The 19810-nt window shown below is 33.9% G+C and overlaps 1 protein-coding gene across 3 annotated transcripts in view; it reads right to left on the reverse strand.

The window, feature by feature from the left end:
• Positions 1-19810, reverse strand: part of LOC148956019 (small ribosomal subunit protein mS22-like) — a 39849-nt gene that overhangs the window by 17630 nt on the left and 2409 nt on the right. For 2 of the 3 annotated variants that reach the window (XM_089089634.1, XM_089089804.1), the window contains exons 2-3: positions 9395-9466; positions 1730-1899 (exon numbers count right to left, since the gene is read on the reverse strand). In XM_089089634.1, coding sequence (XP_088945760.1) covers positions 1730-1899; positions 9395-9458 — 234 coding nt within the window. In that variant the 5' untranslated portion in view covers positions 9459-9466. Of the gene's footprint in view, positions 1-1729; positions 1900-9394; positions 9467-19573; positions 19601-19810 lie in introns of those variants that run through there. The other variant, XM_089089716.1, reaches the window with a different exon arrangement.

Raw genomic sequence — 19810 nt, forward strand, 5'->3', positions numbered from 1 at the left:
AAGTCGGAATCAATCGACAATGTTGATTGTTTTGCTCCAAACGATGCAGCGGGAACTTGTGCTGCACCTTTACAGTGTTCAAGTCCGAACCAACCGACAATGTCGATTGTTTTTCTCCACAAATATTTTGCTCCAAATAATACAGCGGAAACTTGTGCTGCACATTTAGAGTGTTCAAGTCCAAACCAACTGACAATGTCGATTGTTTTGCTCCAAACGATGCAGCGGAAACTTTTGCTGCATCTTTAGAGTGTTCAAATCGGAACCGACCGACAATGTCGATTGTTTTGCTCCATGATTGTTTTGCTCAAAACGATGCAGCAGAAACTTGTGCTGCACCTTTAGAGTCTTCCAGTCCAAACCAATCAACAATTTCGATTGTTTTGCTCCACAAATGTAGCCTATAGCTGCTTACACACTACATGTGGCCTTGGTACAAAAGGTCTACTTTTCTCAAAGTACTGCTGATGGATTGTTACTTTGCATGAAAGAGTTCAAAACTGTCAAAATCATGATCATTTTACCTATTTTACGGAAGATTTATAATTTTTTTTCTGGATAAGAATGAACTGACCACTTACTCTGTCCTGACAAAATAAGACACCAGCACTGAAAGTCAAACCTTGTTGAATCTAAAAAGGTTTAAAAAAAGTAACACCATAAATAACATAGTAATGCAGAGTAAAACTAAAAGAACAAAGCTTAACAATTCTGCCAGTAAACGCACAGAAGAATTGTTTTTTATTTGTTTATTCGTTTTTTTACTAACTTGAAGTTCCGCTCATAATATTTTCTCATATTAATTAAAAAAAAAACAATCTGAAAAAGATGTTTTTCAAAGAAAAGTAAAGAGCCATAATAAACTTAAGACCAGCAAAAATAAATCCCTGTATAAAGAAATAAATCAAACCCAAAACGAATAGAAATAATAATTAATAATAATATCAAACATAAAGACAATAAATACTGATATAGCTGAATAAATAAATCTTAAAAGAAGCAAAAAAAACAAACAAAAATTACTTCCAGCAGAGGTTAGTTACCGCGCCGTTCCCTCTTCTACAGCCGTGGAAGTTCTGAAGTCTAATGTGCCATTAGTGTTTTATTGAAAACTATTTTTACTTTGAATAGTATGCTTTGTTTTTCAAAACGTCGACGACAAAGAAAGAATAAAATACTATAATAATCAAGGTGACTGAAATAATTAACTGTTTATTATATATTTACAATTATAAATGCCATATATAATTGTAGTAATACCTGGAAACTCAGCAATTAGAGAATTTCTTCTCACGTTGTTTTTTTTTATTTTCAAAATTATGAATATAAAAAAAAAACTTTACAATAAAATTTGTTTTCAGTAAAGCGCTTTTGACACTATGAGAGAATTAAACGAGACATTTTTCATGTGAAGCATTAGACCCATATTTCTCAGTGTATTAAAATAGTGTAAAAGAAATACACATGATAATTGAAAAATGCGTTGAAAATAAATCAAAAAATAATTTTTAAACTGTCTCGTTTGATTTTCTAGTTTATTTTCAACATATTTCCCCAGTATCATAAACATTTTCATGTACATCATATACTTTTTCACTATTTTACTTCATACACTGAGAAATATGGGCATATGCTCCAAATTCCAAACAAAGTTCAGGTCAATATAACCTTAGCCAAGTCAGTAGAGGAAAAGTCAGTAAAGGTTTGAAAAAATCCAATCTTGCCTTACCTCTTCAAGCTGTGCCTTCGTCATAAACTCGTACTTGGGACTCCTAAGTCTCTTCCCTAGTTTTTTGGGGTTAAATATGCGATTCTCGTCTCTACCAGTCAAAGTTTTCAGTCTAGCTTGCACATCTGGATTAAAGAAGAGTTTGGCTGGATCTTTCACAGCATTAAAATCTAAAAGAAAATGCATAATTCTGAGGGTTTCGGTTACTATTGAGCCGGCTCGCTCCTTATTTGCAGTTTGTTACTACGAACTGTTTGATTGACCTATCTATTTATCTATTCCGGAGACCATTCTGGCGGCTAAGCCATTAGGGTTGTTTAAAAGTATGTTAAAGTGGCATTTATTAGGTAAGGGTTCAGTTTTTTTTTGTTTTTTTTTTTATCATCACTATTGTAGAATGGACATGTTTGGGAGCTATTCGCTATATTTATTGTTTTTAGCATTAAGTACATATTTTAAGACCAAACAAACATTAAATAAGTGCAAAGGTCCAATCTTTCAGGAGGAAGGGGTCAGAGCAGTTCTTATACGGTGAATGGCTTAAATCTGACAACAAAATATTTTTAGGTCACTACCTTTTAATTTTTTGTTCAGATGGGAAGAGCACTTTAAACAAATCGCTAATAAATCGGTGTTCCCCTTGTGTTCAGCTATGGTAATGGAAATCACTCAGAAATTAGAAATAGAAAGAGTTACAACTTTTGGGCGAAAACGAAGAGATACAACTACACCAGGCTTTTATGGTATATAGCCCTTCTTCAATGTGTTATTACCATTGAATATACCCCCCGGATACAACTATATATATCAACTATATATATACAACTATATATATACCCCCTGGATACAACTTTTCATTGGTTAGCTTTTACTTTAGGAAATTTTAGTTGTAAACTTTAGGTATCAAAGCTATAACAGAGTGAAAAGTAAATGACTTAACCTTTTCAGGACTGATGAAAGAAAAATTCTCATACAAGTACCAAAGAATCACACAAGCTTCATACAAGTATCAAAGAAGCTTAAATTTTACACAATGCATTTTACTAAAGTAGTACCAATCATAAATAGCACATTTTTCTTCTTTGAATACTTACAATTTAATACCAAAGTTGATAAAGTCTGGAACAATTAAATTCTTCACAAACCTTCGAATTTTCTGAAGACCCTTTAGCCATAGATGACAATGGAGAGCCACTGCCCTCATCTAACTAAAAAATTCATAAAGAAAAGCATAAGAGATAAATTCTTAAGTTTTTGTAAAATTAAGGCCGTGGTCCCAGCCTGTTCTCCTTAGTAAAATTGGAAGCTCAACCCTCCCCCCCCCCAAAAAAAAACGAAACTGAACTGGCGTCTTATATTTTTTAATAATTATATTATTTACTTTCCCATCCTCTTAACCATATGACTGTCAACATTTTCGATAATGTCATTTCAAATTTTTATTTTGAGTTTGCAGTAAATTGTAATAGCAGAATAGATGAAGCTGTGCCAGAACCTCTGGGGACAGCCAGAACCTATGCAGATCAAACCCGTTTGTCAGAAGACCTTCAAATATCCTGTTCAGAAGTTTTTCTAGTCATCAACATTTTATTCAGCATCCGCCAGAGAAGGTCACATATATTTTACCTGGATTATCGTGTCACCTGTGTGATTTTGAGACAAGATTATATTTTTGGCAAGACTTGAAACATAGCTGATTGCTTGCTTTGCACAAGAATCATTATAAACTTAAATTAATCGGACGTCTGATTAATGTCATAATATTTGCCGTAATGTCGAATAATATCTCCTTTCGAGTGAGCCAGTTGAATAATTAAAAGTTGAATTTATCTACTTTACTTATTGACAATATTCTTTCGCCTTATACATGTGAGGCTACGTCTTTGATTTTGGATGAATCATCTGATCATTGCATAAATATGTCGGATTATAAGATTCAAAAGACTTTGATTATAGAAATAATTAAATAAAAAAAACAAGTTTTTTAAACTGAAAGTAAGGAGCGACATTAAAAGTTAAAACGAACAGAAATTATTCTGTATATGAAAGGGGCTGTCCCCTCCTCAACGCCTCGCTCTTTACGCTAAAGTTTTTTATTGTTTTAAAAAATAAAGTTGTGAGACAGAGTCAAACTTTAGCGTAAAGAGCGAGGCGTTGAGGAGGGGACAGCCCCTTTCATATACGGAATAATTTCTGTTCGTTTTAAGTTTTAATGTCGCTCCTTACTTTCAGTTTAAAAAACTTGTTTTTTTATTTAATTTCTGATCGTTTTTTAGTTAATGCAGCTTTTATTTGCATAAAAATTTTACTTTTCTTTTGCTAAATGGATGTCTTTACAAATTAACTTACGTAACTAACTTCTATATTCGTATATTTTTCTTCTGGCAAAAAATACAAAGTTGCAGATTTTTGCAGATATGAGCTTGAAACCTATGTAATAGGGTTTTCTGATACGCTGAATTCTGACGGTGTGATTTCATTAAAATTCTTTCACTTGTAGGGGATTTTTCCCCCCTCTTTAAAAAATCGAGTAAATTTCCTCAGGCCTGTAGCCTTTGATGAGTAATACTAAACTTAATAAAATTTATATATTTAGGATCAGCATTATAAACACATTCTTTTGATACATTTATTGACATCAAAATTCTGTTTTTAAAAGTTTCGATTACTATTGAGCCGTATCGCTTGTTTGTTTATTGTTTTTTTTTTACGTATATGTTATTACGTATATGAAGGGGTTCTCCCCTTAGTCAATACCACGCTCTTTACGTTAAAAGTTAAAAAAAATTTTGATTCACAAACCCCTGAATCACAAAGGCCGTTTAATTAGAATAGATAGCTCTTTTGAAAGCACTAAAAAAAACTGTAGCGTAAAGAGCGAAGTATTGACTTGGGGAGAACCCCCTCACATACGTTATAATTTCTGTTCGTTTTAAGTTCTAATATTCCTTCTTACATTTCAGTTGAAAAAACTTGTTTTTTTATTTAATTTCTGATCGTCTAATGATCGATTTAATTTCTAATGCTTGGAAATCCGGCGCCCCAATCATAGAAATGTCTCTTACCCCAAAGAAACATCCTTCACGGAAATATTCTCCAGAGTAACCCCCTCCTCTAGCCCCCCCCCCCAGAAAAAATCCTTCCTGAAAATGGTTGTATACTTCCCAATAACCAATAAATAATGCTGGCAAGTCCGGCGCCCCCTTCATGGCAATTTCCCTTCCCCCATGAAAACTTCCATCCTCAACAGATCCTCCAACATAACCACCGACCCACCCATACCACCCACAACCCGAAAAAAAACCACCTGAAAAAATCTGTATAAATACCAAAAAACAAAACAATAAGTTAAAAATTGGTAAAGTTCAAAACTTTTATCCCAACCACAGGGTACTTAGGGGGATTAAGTCACCCTAAAAGACATAATTATCATATTTTCGACCATGCTGAACAAAATGGCTATCTCAAAATTTTGATCGGGTGACTTTGGGAAAAAAATAAGCGTGGGTGGGGGCCTAGTTGCCCTCCGTTTTTTTTGGTAAATTAAAAAGGGCAATAGAACTTTTAATTTCCGTTCAAATTCGCCCTCCCACTATTTTCTAGGACCACTGGGTCTATACTAAAACCCCTTTAAAAAAAAAAAAAAAAAAAAAAAAAACAAAAACCCAACCGTTATATTTATTCTTGCAAAAAATTTAAAATAACACATTTGTGTATATAGGAGCTTGAAACCTCTAAAGTAGGGTTCTCTGATACGCTGAATATGATGGTGTGATTTTCATTAAGGTTCTATAGCTGTTAGGGGGTGTTTCCCCCTTTTTTTGAAAATCAGCCAAATTTTCTCAGGCGCATAACTTTTGATGGGTAGCACTAAACTTAATGAAAATTATATATTTGAAATCAGCATTGAAATTTGATTCTTTTGATATATCTATTGGTATCAAAAACCCGTTTTCTAGAGTTTCGGTTAACATTGAGCCGGGTCGCTCCTTACTTACAGTTCGTTACCACGAACTGTTTGATAACAAGAAAGAGAAATTTTTCTCTAACAAATTAGACCTTGGTGTAGACCCTAAAGATTTAATATTTAAAAGTAGACCTTGGTGACTTAGATTGTGGTGAAGTTCTAGCCGAGAGAGATCCCAATGAAGCTCTAGCTGAGATAGATCCTAGTGAAGTTCTAGCCGAGAGAGATACTAATGAAGTTCTAGCTGAGAGAGATCCTAATGAAGTTCTAGCCAAGAGAGATCGCAATGAAGTTCTAGCCGAGAGAGATCCTAATGAAGTTCTAGCCGAGACAAATCCTAATGAAGTTCTAGCTGAGAGAGATCCCAATGAAGTTCTAGCCGAGAGAGAGAGAGATCCTAATGAAGTTTTAGCCGAGAGAGATCCTAGATCCTAATGAAGTTCTAGATGAGAGAGATCCTAATGGATCACAGGATATTTTTACAGAGTTTTAAATGAACAATTAGATCATCATTGTCCTTATGAAAAAAATTCATTGTAAAAAATATTTGCCAAGAAAACCATGGATTAATGAGTCACTCCTGATATCAGTTAATGAAAAGAATCGTCTATATATAATCGTCAAGATAAGAATGAAACATTCATCGCCTGATAATATTATACGATTCAAGAACTATACAAATTCGCTGGTGAATACTCTTAGAATGAGGGACTTTCAGCCCTCTCCCCAGATACTTTGGGGGATTAAGTCATCCTAAAATACAGAGTTATTATATTTTCGACCATGCTGAATAAAATGGCTATCTCAAAATTTTGATCGGGTGACTTTGATAAAAAAAATGAGCGTGGGAGGGGGCCTAGTTACCCTCCATTTTTTTGGTCACTTGAAAAGGGCACTAGAACTTTTAATTTCCGTTCGAATGAGTCCTCTCAAGATATTCCAGGACCACTGGATCAATTCAATCTCCCCTGGAAAAAAAAAAAAAAAAAAAAAAAAAAAAAAACGCAGCCATTATCTTGCCTCTGGCAACAAGTCCAAAATTCCCAATTTTTGAAGATAGGAGCTACAAACCACTACAGTAAGGTTTTTTGAGCCGCTGAATCTGATGGCATGATTTTCATTAAGGTTCTACAACTTTTAGGGGGTGTTTCCCCCTTTTTTCGAAAATCAGGCAAATTACTATTGAGCCGGGTCGCTCCTTACTTACAGTTCGTTACCACGAACTGTTTGAAATGCGGATTCACCAAAAAGAACATGGGATCTAATTAAACAAAAGATTGGAAACAATTGTAATAATTTTTACCCAAAATTATTAATAGATAAAAACGGTCTGGAGTTAAAGGAACATGAAACTACTGCGGAATCTTTCAGTACTCATTTTGCTAGTGTTCGTTCTGATGTTACTCGTGGTCTTGGCTTGACTTCAGCTTATTCATATAAAAAGTACTCAATCAGAGGATACAAGTATGTTTTTGGCCCCAGTTAGTTTTGATGAATTCCAAAAAAACTTAGTAAATTTAAAGCGAGGTAATTCACTAGGCTTGGATGGACTTTCAACTAATCTTTTGAAATACCTTGCATCTGTAATTCATATACCTCTTGTTTATATTTTAAATTTGTGTTTATATTCTGGGATATTCCCCCCTAAATGGAAAAATGTCCGAGTTATCTCACTGTATAAAGCAGGCGAAAAAAATAATGTTAATAATTACCAACCTATAGCATTACTTTCTACTAAGTCAAAAATTCTAGAAAAGGTATTACAAAAAAGAATTTTAGCTTCTTTGGATAAAACAAATCTTTTAACCAAAAGCCAGTTTGGTTTTAGATTGGGTTGTTCTACTGAACAAGCAGTTGCAGCCCTTTTGCTGAAAATTAATGATTCATTGAATAATGGTAATTATGTATCATGCATTTTTCTATGGTATAAAAGAAGTATTTGATACCCTAAATCATTCCATTTTGCTTGAAAAATTGTATAGCTCTTGAATTTGTGGAAAAGTATTTCCCTGAATGATATTGGAGTGCTCCAGGGGTCTATACTTGGACTGTTACTATTTTATATATATATATATATATATATATATATATATATATATATATATATATATATATATATATATATATATATATATATATATATATATATATATATATATATATATATATATATATATATATATATATATATATATAAACGATCTCCCTAATTGCCAATCCTAAAAGGATATCCTGGCAGTTAGGTTTGCAGGTGGTACAGTGGTATCTGTTGAAGCTAAAACTTTTTTATTATTGATGGAGAATTTGGCGGCTGAAATGAATCCTGTTATCCAGTAGTTTTCTTGTAATTGTTTCCCAAATCCCAAATTTGTCTAAGACAGAATTTATGGTCTTTGGGACATCTAAGCAAGGAGTTGCTAAAGTTGGAATTGATGAGTTAGTTGTTTCTGGGAGTAAAATTGGAAGCATTAAGACATATAAATATTTGGGGATTATTCTTGATGAATTTTTATCTTTCTGTGTTCATTCTGACCATCTCCGTATAAAATTAGTCCAAAATTTAGGATGTTTACATCAATTAAAGTATGTTTTTCTTTTTTCAATTATTAAAAATTCTTTATCATTCTTTAACAGAATCATACCTAAGATATTGTCATATTATTTACCTAAATACATTTCCTAATCATTTTAAATGTCTCCAGATAATGCAAAATGAAGCTATAAGAATTATTGGTACTTTCTTTCATTGTCCTACACAACTTCAAAGCCTTTCTGAAACAGAAACTTTATTCTTATTTCTTCATATATTAAATATTCAACTGAAGGATTCAATTATTGCTTTGGCATTATGATATTTGGTCTCTGATTTTATGAATCACATGTTCTTGTCACCCCCTTTTGCTCACTCGTTTCTTTATTGGCTCGTTCTGGAGCATATAAAATCCCTTGGTTAATTGTGAGAGAGATAAATTTTCAATAAGATTCCAAATCCCTTTTATAGCAAATAAGCTTAAATCAAATACAAAATTTAAAAATCTTAATAGCCAACCATTCTTAAAGGCAAAATTAGTAGAACATATAATGACGGGGTGATTTTACTTTATTTTTTTTAAGTATTATATTTGGAATTTGCCATGATGGGGTAGTCTCCTTTGTCCCTCTCCTTCTACATGTGATGATTTTTTTGGCTTATTTTTTTTTCTCTTATATCTTTATTTTTGGTGGATTTGAAATTAAGGTAATAATGCATAGCCTTCTTTTCAAACTCAGCTCCCTGTTGGCTTTACTCAATTACTTGTTTTTGTTTATTTTGTGTGCAAAAAAAAATCTTAAATCTTGAAATTTTAGTTATATAATGTAGATATCAGAAATTAAAGAGCTAATCAAACATTAAAGTATAAATGATTCATCATCACATACTATGTTTACCCTAAAAAATATTTATTGAAATTGACAAAATATTATTTATCTCCATATTAACTGAAAATCTGTCACAAGTAATATTAGCAAGGAAATTACACTGATAGAAACATGAAAAAAGGGATACAAAATGCAGCATAGGCTACTTTTTATTCAAATTCTTAGAATACTAGTTGGGAATTTCCAGTCCAGATCATAATTATTAAGTCAAACATTTAATTATATAAAAAGGCAAGACCAGACCAGTCCTAACAGACCAGACCAGTATTATGTCCTACCTTTACTAGCTGTGTTAAAATTTCTGGCTACAGTAGACCATGGAAGTATGTATCTTCCCCTCATTTTGAATCCTGGAAAAGAAAATTATGAACTTTTGAGAAAACTGTGGAAAAAACTTTTACATGTAAAATTTAGCTTTTCTTGCACCATTTAACCCTTCAATGCATTCCTATATTTCAGAGATTTTATTTAAGGGTGTTTTTCATGAGGAGAAAGGGTGCAGCCCTTTTGAATAATTAACTGAAAAAACTTTCTACAAAACAAGTTTTTCAAAAAAAGTAAAGAACTCCATTAAACATAAAATGAACAAAAACAGAATAAAATAATCTACCAAGCATACAACTACGATAAATCAGCATCAATAAATAAATGAAACCCAAAACGAACAAACATTAAAACAAATAACAGATTCAAACTCAAAACGATCAGAAAGTAATATTAGTAGGGTTCGAAACGCTTATGCTTTCTAAAGGCCAGAATATAATTTGTACTTTACTGAAAAAAATTCTTTAAATGTTTTCACTTTTATAACTTTAAGAAATCAAAAATTAATTAAGATTTTAATGAATAAATATCAGTATATGTATATTAAACTGACAATGCACATTCATTTGAGGAAGTTGTATACTTGCTAGATTATTTGATTCTATTTTTGTTCATTTTTGGTTTAATGGAGTTCTTTACTTTTGTTTTGAAACTTATTTTATAGAAAAGTTTGTTTTATAGAAAAGTTTGTTTAATTAATTTCTGTTCGTTTAATATTGACATAGTCTTTTTCAGAGAAAAAGAAAATAATAGTTTGAATCTTTCAGGTTTTCCTTTAAGAATTTATAGTTTGGCCTGCTATTTATATGCTGGAGAAAGTTTTTCAGCAATTTTTAGTAACATAAACTCTTTTGAAAATCGTGACACAAATAGTAGTGTTTAATTTAGTCACATTCACGTTCTAGTTGACCTGATAAATAAAATTTTTAAAGTTTACCTATATATAAATAAAAGATAAATAAAGTTCACCTATAGATAAATAAAAGATAAATAAAGTTAAAAAATTACATCTATGCTCTTTTACAGCCTGGATACAATTACACCCTTTTGATTTAGTAAAATTTTAAGAGCAGAAGTAGTAAAAGAATTAGCCCCAAGAATTCGAACTTAATACCCGCAGTCATTCTTGTTATATTGTTGAGATATATTATTAGCAACCAGCACACAAAGAGTGTTTTTTGATTTAATTTAATAGCAACATTAAGTGTTTAATCAGATTGGGCAAATTACATCACTGCTGGGGGTTGACCTACACAATAACCCTAGACATATAGTTACTAGACCATTCTGCTATGCTGAACAAAACGGCTGTCTTAAAATTTTAATTGGAAGTGTTTAGAAAATTATGAGCTAAAGAGGAGGGCTGATTTCCCTCCAATCACTTTTGACTCTTAAAAGAGCACTAGAACTTTTAATTTTCAATCAAATAAGCTTCTTTAAAATATCAACAATATTACTAGCTATGATAGAGCATCGCTGCATATCATAGGCAGCGCGCTAGCGCTTCCTAAGTAAAGAACGATGTGGGCAAAATGTGTTTTTGGTTTCTCCATACCCGGGCACTTCGTATCAAAGGAGTTGTAGAAACTTCGAAAAGGGCTCATTCGATTGGAAATGGGAGTGGCTAGTGCCCTTTTTATTAGTCGAAAGTGATTGGAGGGCAATTAACACTCCTTCCACGCCCACCATTTCCCGAAACACACCCAATCAAAATTTTTAGATAGCCATTTTGTTCATCATAGTTGATTTCAAGATAGAAATTATGTTTTTGAGGAGGACACTCCCTCACTACCCTCAGGGCAAGGGTTTTAAGTTATGGCCTGGGGTCACATAAGGTTTTTATAGAAGGCATTGTCGTAGAAACTTCAAAACAGGCTCATTTGATTGGGAATTCAAAGGGCTAGTACCCTTTTTAATAGTTGAAAGTGATTGGAGGGCAACTAGCCCCCCACGCCCATCATTCCCCCAAACACATCCAATCAAAATTTTTGAGATAGCCATTTTGTTCAACATAGTTTTAAGTTCTGGAAATTAGGTCTTTGAGGATGACAACCTCCTCATAACCCTCAGGACAAGGGTTGTAAGTTATTCCCAGGGGGCATATAAAGTTTTTATAGAACACGTTGTCGTAGAAACTTTAAAAAGGGCCCATTCGATAGGAAAATTAAATGGTTAGTTCCCTTTTTAAAAGTCAAAATTAATTGGAAGGCAACTAACACCCCTTCTACGCCCACCAATTCCCCAAACGCACCCAATTAAAATTTTGAGATAGCCATTTTGTTCCACGCAGTTAAAGTTCAGGAACTTATACCTTTGAGCAGGACACTACTAGTAACATTTATTGCTGCACAAAGCCACCTGGGACTAACACAGCTGTATTTACTTCCCCTCCATCCAAATCTTTGAATATCTAAATCAATAAGAATGTTTTTCCAAATACCCAGTGCTGAATCTTAGGGTTTCCTCTACGGGACAGCCCCCTCCCCATATCCCTAGGAATCATTAAAAGTCTTAAGGCTTGAGGTAAAATTGACCAATCTTCCCAAAATTATAAATAAAATTTATTGGCTTTACTCTGTGTTATCTAGTAAATCTTTCACTCTACCACTATGACAGCCTGAAGTATTAAGATCAAAATAATGTTAGGAACAACTTTTTATAAATGCACAGACATAAATTTTGACTAATAAAATGTTTACATATAATTTACATGTGCACTGTCTATTGTAATGGTTGCAAACCATAATTATTTAATAGCAATTTTCATCATTTTTTATATCATAGGCAGCACGATAGCGCCGCCTAAGTAAAGAACAATGTGGGCACATGTATTATTTTTTTTTCTCCATACCCGGGCACTTCATATCAAAGCAGTTCATATCAAATCAGTTGTCGTAGGAACTTCAAATTGCATTTCGAATTGGCTCATTCGATTGCAAATTAGAGTGGCTAGTGCCCTTTTTAATAGTCGAAAATGATTGGAGGGCAACTACCCCCCCCCCCCCAACGCCCATCATTCCCCCAAACACATCCAATCAAAATTTTGATATAGCCAATTTGTTCAGAATAGTTGATTTCCAGATACAAAATATGTTTTTGAGGAGGACACTCCTCCACAACCCTCAGGGCAATGGTTTTAATTTATGCCCTGAGGGCATATAAGAACAATGTTGGCACAATGTATCATTTATTATTTTTTTTCGTTTAGAGCAGGGCACTTTGTATCAAAGAAGTTGTCATAGAAACTTCGAAAAGGGCTCATTCAATTGGAAATTGGAGTGGCTTGTGCCCTTTTTAATAGTCGAAAGTGATTGGAAGGCAACTAACACCCCTTCCATGCCCACCATTTCCCGAAACATACCCAATCAAAATTTTGATTGGGTTCAGCATAGTTGATTTCCAGACACAAATTATGTTTTTGAGGAGGACACTCCCCCACAGCTCTCAGGGCAAGGGTTGTAAGCTATGCCCTGGGGGCATATAAGGTTTTTATAGAAGGAATTGCTGTAGAAACTTAAAAACCGGCTCATTCGGTAGGAGATTAAAAGGGGTAGTGCCCTTTTTAATTTGCGAAAGTGATTGGAGGGCAACTAGCCCCCCCCCCCCGCCCCGCCGTCCCCCCAAAACAGCCAATCAAAATTTTGAGATAGCCATTTTGTTCAGTGTAGTTGATTTCTGGATAGAAAGTATGTTTTTGAGGAGGACACTCCCCCACAACCCTTGGGGTAAGGGTTGTAAGTTATGCCCTAGGGGCATATAAGGTTTTATAGAAGGCGCTGTGATAGAAACTTCAAAAAAGGCTCATTTGATTGGAAATTCAAAGGGCTAGTGCCCTTTTTAATAGTCGAAAGCGATTGGAGGGCAACTAGCCCCCCCCCTCCCACACGTCCATCATTCCCCCAAACACATCCCATCAAAACTTTGAGATAGCAATTTTGTTCAGTGTAGTTGATTTGAAAAGGCTCATTCGATTGGAAATTGAAAGGGCTATTGCCTTTTTTAATAGTCAAAAGTGACTGGAAGGCAACTAATACCCCTTCCACGCCCACCATTTCCCCAAACACATCCAATAAAAATTTTGAGATAGTTAATTTGTCCCACAGCGTTCAAAGTTCTGGAAATTATACCTTTGAGCAGGACACCCCCCCCCCACAGTCTTCAGGGCAAGGGTTATAAGTTATGCCCTGGGGGCACATAAGGCTTTTATTGAAAGCTTTGTCGTAGAAACTTGAAAAAGGGCTCATTCGATTGGAAATTCAAAGGGCTGGTAGGTACCCTTTTCAATAGTCGAAAGTGATTTGAGGGCAACTAACACCCCTCTCATGCCCACCTTTTCCCCAAACACATCCAATCAAAATTTTTACATAGCCATTTTATTCGACGTAGTTGAAAGTTTTGGAAATTAGGTCTTTAAGGATGATAACCCCTCCCCCCAACAGCCCTCAGGGCAAGGGTTGTAAGTTATGCCCTGGGGGTTTATAAAGTTTTTATTGAAAGCATTGTTGTAGAAACTTCAAAAGGACTCATTTAATTGGAAATTGAAAGGACTAGTGCCTTTTTTAATAGTTGAAAGTGATTGGAGAGCGACTAACACCCCCCTCACGTCCACCATTTTCCCAAACACATCCAATCAAAATTTTGAGATATCCATTTTGTTCAACGTAGTTGAAAGTTCTAGAAATTAGGCCTTTTAGGATGATAACCTCAGAGCCCTCACTGCAAGGGCTGAAAGTTATGCACTGGGGGCATATAAGGTTTTTTATAGATAGAGTTGTCGTAAAACTTCAAAAGGGGCTCATTCAATTGGAAATTGAGAGGGCTAGTGCCCATTGTAATAGTCGAAAGTGATTGGAGGGTAACTAACCCCCCTTTCACGCCCACCATTCCTCCAATCACATCCAAACAAAATTTTCAGATAGCCATTTTGTTCAAAATAGTAGAAAGTTTTGGAAATTAGGTCTTTGAGAATGACACCCCCCCCCCCCCCAGCAATCAGGGAAAGGGTTCTAAGTTATGCCCTGGGGGAATATAAGATTTTTATTTAAATTTTTGTCATAGAAACTTCAAAAGGGCTCATTTGATTAGAAATTGAAAGGACTAGGGCCATTTTTAATATTTGAAAGTGATTGGAGAGTGACAACCACCTCTCTCACGGCCACCTTCCCCAAACACATCCAATCAAAATTTTGAGATAGCCATTTTGTTTAACGTAGTTGAAAGTTCTAGAAATTCGTTCTTCGAGGATGACAACCACCATAACAGACCTTAGGGTAAGGGTTGTAATTTATGCCCTGGGGGCATATAAGGTGTTTATAGAAAGCGTTGTTATTTCCAAAAGGGCTCATTTGATTGGAAATCAAAAGGCCTAGTGCCCTTTTGAATAGTCAAAAGTGATTGAAAGGCTTGACATTTTTATAGTAAAGATCGATGTGGGCATAATGCATTATTTTTTGTTGTTGTTGTTGTTTAGACCAGGGCACTATGTATCAAAGGAGTTGTCGTGCGAACTTCGAAAAGGGCTCATTTGATTGAAAATAGAAAGGGCTGATGCCCTTTTTAATAGTTGAGTGATTGGAGGGCAACTAATCCCCTTCCATTCCCACCCTCCCACGCCTACCCTCCCATTTGCCCATTATGTTTAAAAACTAAATGTTGCCTTGAGATTAAATCAAAATGCACTGTGTTAATGCTAATTTCCAATAAGGCATCTGAGCAGCATCGCAAGAATGACTGAGGGTATTATGTTCAAACTTTTGGGGCTACTTCTGCTCCTGAAATTTTTAAAAATTAAAAATTTAAAAAATTTTTTAAAACTTTAAATTTTAAAAATTTAAAATTTTTAATTTTTTTTTTAATTTTAAATTTTTAAAAAGTTTAATATACATATACTGAAATTTAGTAATCAAAATGTTAATATTATTTGATTTATTAAAGTTATAAAAGTAAAAACTCTTATATTTTTTTCAGTAAAGTGCAAATTTTGTTCTAGCCTTGGGAAGGCATAGGGTTTTTGCACCCAACTTATGTTAATTTCTGCTTGTTTTGAGTTTGACTCCGTTATTTATTGTAATTTATGTTCGTTTTGGGTTTCATTTATTTATCAATGCTGATTTCTGGTAGTTTCGCGCTTGGTAGATTATCTGATTTTATTTTTGCTCATATTTTGTTTAATTAAATAAAAAAACAAGTTTTTTAACTGAAAGTAAGGAGCAACATTAAAACTTAAAGCGAACAGAAATTATTCCGTATATGAAAGGGGCTGTCTCCTCCTCAACGCCTCACTCTTTACGCTAAAGTTTGACTCTGTCTCACAATTTTATTTGTTAAAACTATAAAAAACTTAAGCGTAAAGAGCAAGGCGTTGAGGAGGGGACAGCCCCTTTCATATATGGAATAATTTCTGTTCGTTTTAAGTTTTAATGTTGCTCCTTACTTTCAGTTAAAAAAGACTTGTTTTTTATTTAATTTCTGAACGTTTTTAAATTAATGCAGCTTTGATTTTGGCTCACCATAAATGAATAATTAAAACAAAATTTGCATATTAATTTTACTTTTTTTTGGCTAAATGGCTTTCTCGAAAATCTGACGTAACTTATGTAACGAAAATTTATATTTGTATATTTTTATTACATATATTAGGGAGTTTGCCCCCAAGCCAATAACTTGTCGAGGGTTGATAAATCACAAACCCCTGAATTACAAAGGCCAGTTAATTAAAATAGATAGCTCTTTTGAAAGTACTAAAAAAAACTTTAGCGAAAAGGGTGAGGTATTAACTAGGGGGCGAACCCCCTCATATACGTAATAATTTCTGTTTGTTCTTTTTTAATGTTGCTCCTTACTTTCAGTTGAAAAAACTTGTTTTTTCTATTTAATTTCTGATTGCTTTTTAAATAATGCTGAGAAATCTGGCGCCCCCTTCATAGAAATGTCCCTTCCCCCAAGGAAACATCTTCCATGGAAGGATCCTCCCCTGTAACACCCTCCGCCCCCCCCCCCCCCAGAAAAAAAAATCCCTGCTGAAACGTCTTTATACTTCCCATTAACCAATACTATATGTAAAAAATGGGCAAAGTTCATAACTTCCAGCCCTTCCCCCAGGAACAGTGGGGGATTAAGTCATCCTCAAAGACATATTTATTAGATTTTCGGCTATGCTGAACAAATTGGCTATCTCAAAATTTTGATTGGGTGACTTTGGGAAAAAATGAGTGTGGGAGGGGGCCAAGTTGCCCTCCAATTTTTTTGGTCACTTAAAAAGAGCACCAGAACTTTTAATTCCCGTTCAAATGAGCCCTCTTACGAAAAAAAACAAAACAAACACATCCATGGTCTTTCTTCTGACAAAAAATACAAATTCCACATTTCTGCAGATAGGAGCTTGAAACTACTACAGTAGGATTTTCTGATACGCTGAATCTGATGGTGTGATTTTCATTAAAGTTCTATGACTTTTAGGGGGTGTTCCCCCTTTTTTAGAAAATAACGCAATTTTCTCAGGTGCGTAACTTTTGATGGGTAAAACTAAACTTAATGAAACTTATATATATGAAATCAGCATAAAAATCTGATTCTATTGATGTATCTTTGGGTATCAAAATTCCGGTTTTTAGATTTTTGGTTTCTATTGAGCTGGGTTGTTCCTTACTTACAGTTCATTACCATGAACTGTTTGATGCAGTTCTTTACTTTTCATTGAAAAACTTATTTTGTGGAAAAAGTTTTTCTAATTAATATTACTGAAAAATCAATTTATTTTATAGATATCATCTAACATAAAACTCTCCTTGTGTCCTTCAATTGTTACAGTGCCCTAACTCTATAGGGTAAAGGCATAGAATAGCTGTTCTCCTGAAGGAGACATGTTTAAACAAAAGAGACATCTTTAGATTCCTAATTTTATGTTCATTTTTATGAGTTTGTTTCTGTTTTTGACAATCCATTCCCAGCCACCCTCTAATGGTCTCATATGGCCCTGGGCTTTGTAGAAAACTAAAATAAATAAAAAATTAATTCTTACTTTAATATACAGCAAGTATCAATAAATCATATTTCCTTGTTTTTTTCCCACTGTTTATCTGTTTTTTAATCAATTTTTACATTATTTTTTTTTTACTTAGCCTAGGGCTAGCCTTGGTTTTAGCATGTCTGCTTCTGAGGAGCTGCTATTCTAGACTTTTACCCTTTAAAGTGTAGCTACAAGTTTACCTAACACTTTTTTAGGAGAGATTAACAAGGGGAACTTTGTTCTGGGTATTGTCAAACCCTAAAATTTGTCCAAGGCTAACTGAAGGCATGTCTTCTGGGGAAATTTCTAGTGGATCATGTAATTTAGCTAACATGAAAGGGAAAACATCATTTGATGCCTTTTTATATGCTCTTTCATAATGCAATCATCACTTCTGGGGTTAATTGCTTCTTGAGCCCTTAGAGGGGCCCCAAAGGTATTTAAATGAATTATGAAAGACCATAAAAAACATCAAATGATGTTTTCACTTTCATCCTAGCAAATTATATGGCTCACTACAAATTTACCATGAATTTTACCCCCCCCCCCCCTTCCCCTAATGTGCAAATATATACCCTGAATTGGAATATACCCTGAATTGTCAACAGCAAAGTTTTAAATTAAAAAATTCAGTGCTATTTTTGTTGACATTATTCAAAAAACTTGAAATGGTAGGAAAATGGTTTAAATTTGGGTTGCCCTATGAATGAGGTTTGAATTATTATAAATAAGTATTTTTAGAATATTTTACTTTTGAACAAGTTATTTATAAACTAGTGATAGGGTTTTGACCACTTTTCAATAACTTAACTAGTGTTGATAACTTCTTTGGGTGGTTAGAGAAATGAAGGTAAATTTCTAGTGGGCTACATAATTTAGCTAAGATGAAAGTGAAAACGCCATTTGATGGCTTTTTTATGCTCTTTAATAATTCAAGAATCACTTCTGGGGCTAGTTGCATCTTGAGCCCTTAAAGGGGCCCAAATGTATTTCTTTTTTGTAACCACACAAAGAAGTTATCAACACTAGTTAAGCTACTGAAAAGTGGTTAAAAACATATCACTAGCTTATAAGTAAGTTATTCAAGAACAGTATATTCCAAAAATACTTATTTATAACAATTAAAAACTCATTTATTAGGCAACTCAAATATGAACCATTTTCATACTATTTCAAGTTTTTCAAATGCTGTTGACAAAAATAATGCTGAGTTTTGCAATTCAAAACTTTGCCATTGACAATTCAGGTGTATACTAATTCAGGGTATATACTTGCACATTGGGGGGGGGGGTAAATTTCCATGTTAATTTGCAGTTGGCCATATACTTTAGCTAGGATGAAAGTGAAAGCATTATTTGATGGTTTTTTATGCTCTTTCATTATCCATATAAAATACCTTTGGGGCCCCTTTAAGGGCTCAAGATGCTCAATTCGCCCCAGAAGCAATTATTGAATTATAAAAGAGATTAAAAAAAGGCATCAAATGACAATTTTACTTTCATCTTAGCTAAATTATATAGCCCACTAGAAATCATTGCTATAATGGGGCCCCAAATACCTTTGGGGCCCCTTTAAGAGCTCCAGATGCAATTAGCCCAAGAAGTAATTACCTAATTATGAAAGAGCATAAAAAAGGCATCAAATGATGTTTTCACTTTCATCTTAGCTAAATTATATGACTCACTAGAAATTTACCATCTTCTGTACAATTTTCAGTCTTATAACTATGGAATGAGCATATAGACTATATGAGCATGAAAATATCTTTCTAAGGCATATGTTAGGGACTGGATTTATTCCTGAGATCTTTTTTTTAATTCTACAGCTTCCTAAGACAATAAAAAGCTTCTGTCTGGGGTAGAATTTAGGCTAATGGTCTTTACTTGCTTGCAAAGCAACTCCTAGGGTTGTGGTAGAGAAGAGTAAAATTCTAGATTAGCTACTTTTTGCTATCTTGGAAACAAAAATGAAACTTTCAGTAATGAATCCAGGGGCAAAAACATATTCCAGGAAGGTATTGCCATGCTTCCAAGTTAACCCCCTTCTGATTTTGAAGTCTTAAAATTTGCTTACTTGACATGTCAATAGACCTTCCTATTGATATGTTGACAAAACAACATTTTACCTTAGTTTTTAGTTATCAGTTTCTTTTTCTATGGTTTTAGTTACAAAAATGCAATTCCTGTTGTTTGACTAGAATCCTAAGGCATATCAATTAGTTTTTGTAAGTTTAGGAAATGTATTTTCAGATCTGTGAAACCTCATAAATTGGGATTGGGCAAAGCTGTGAAGTTAAAAGCAGTTTTTTTGTACTTCATTTAAGCAGATCTGTTTTGCAGGGTTTTACTTTCAAGCACAAAAA

The sequence above is a fragment of the Artemia sp. Qi Xiang Cuo genome, chromosome 1, assembly GCF_049724085.1.
Source record: "Artemia sp. Qi Xiang Cuo chromosome 1, ASM4972408v1, whole genome shotgun sequence".
NCBI classification, from domain to species: Eukaryota; Metazoa; Arthropoda; class Branchiopoda; order Anostraca; family Artemiidae; genus Artemia; species Artemia sp. Qi Xiang Cuo.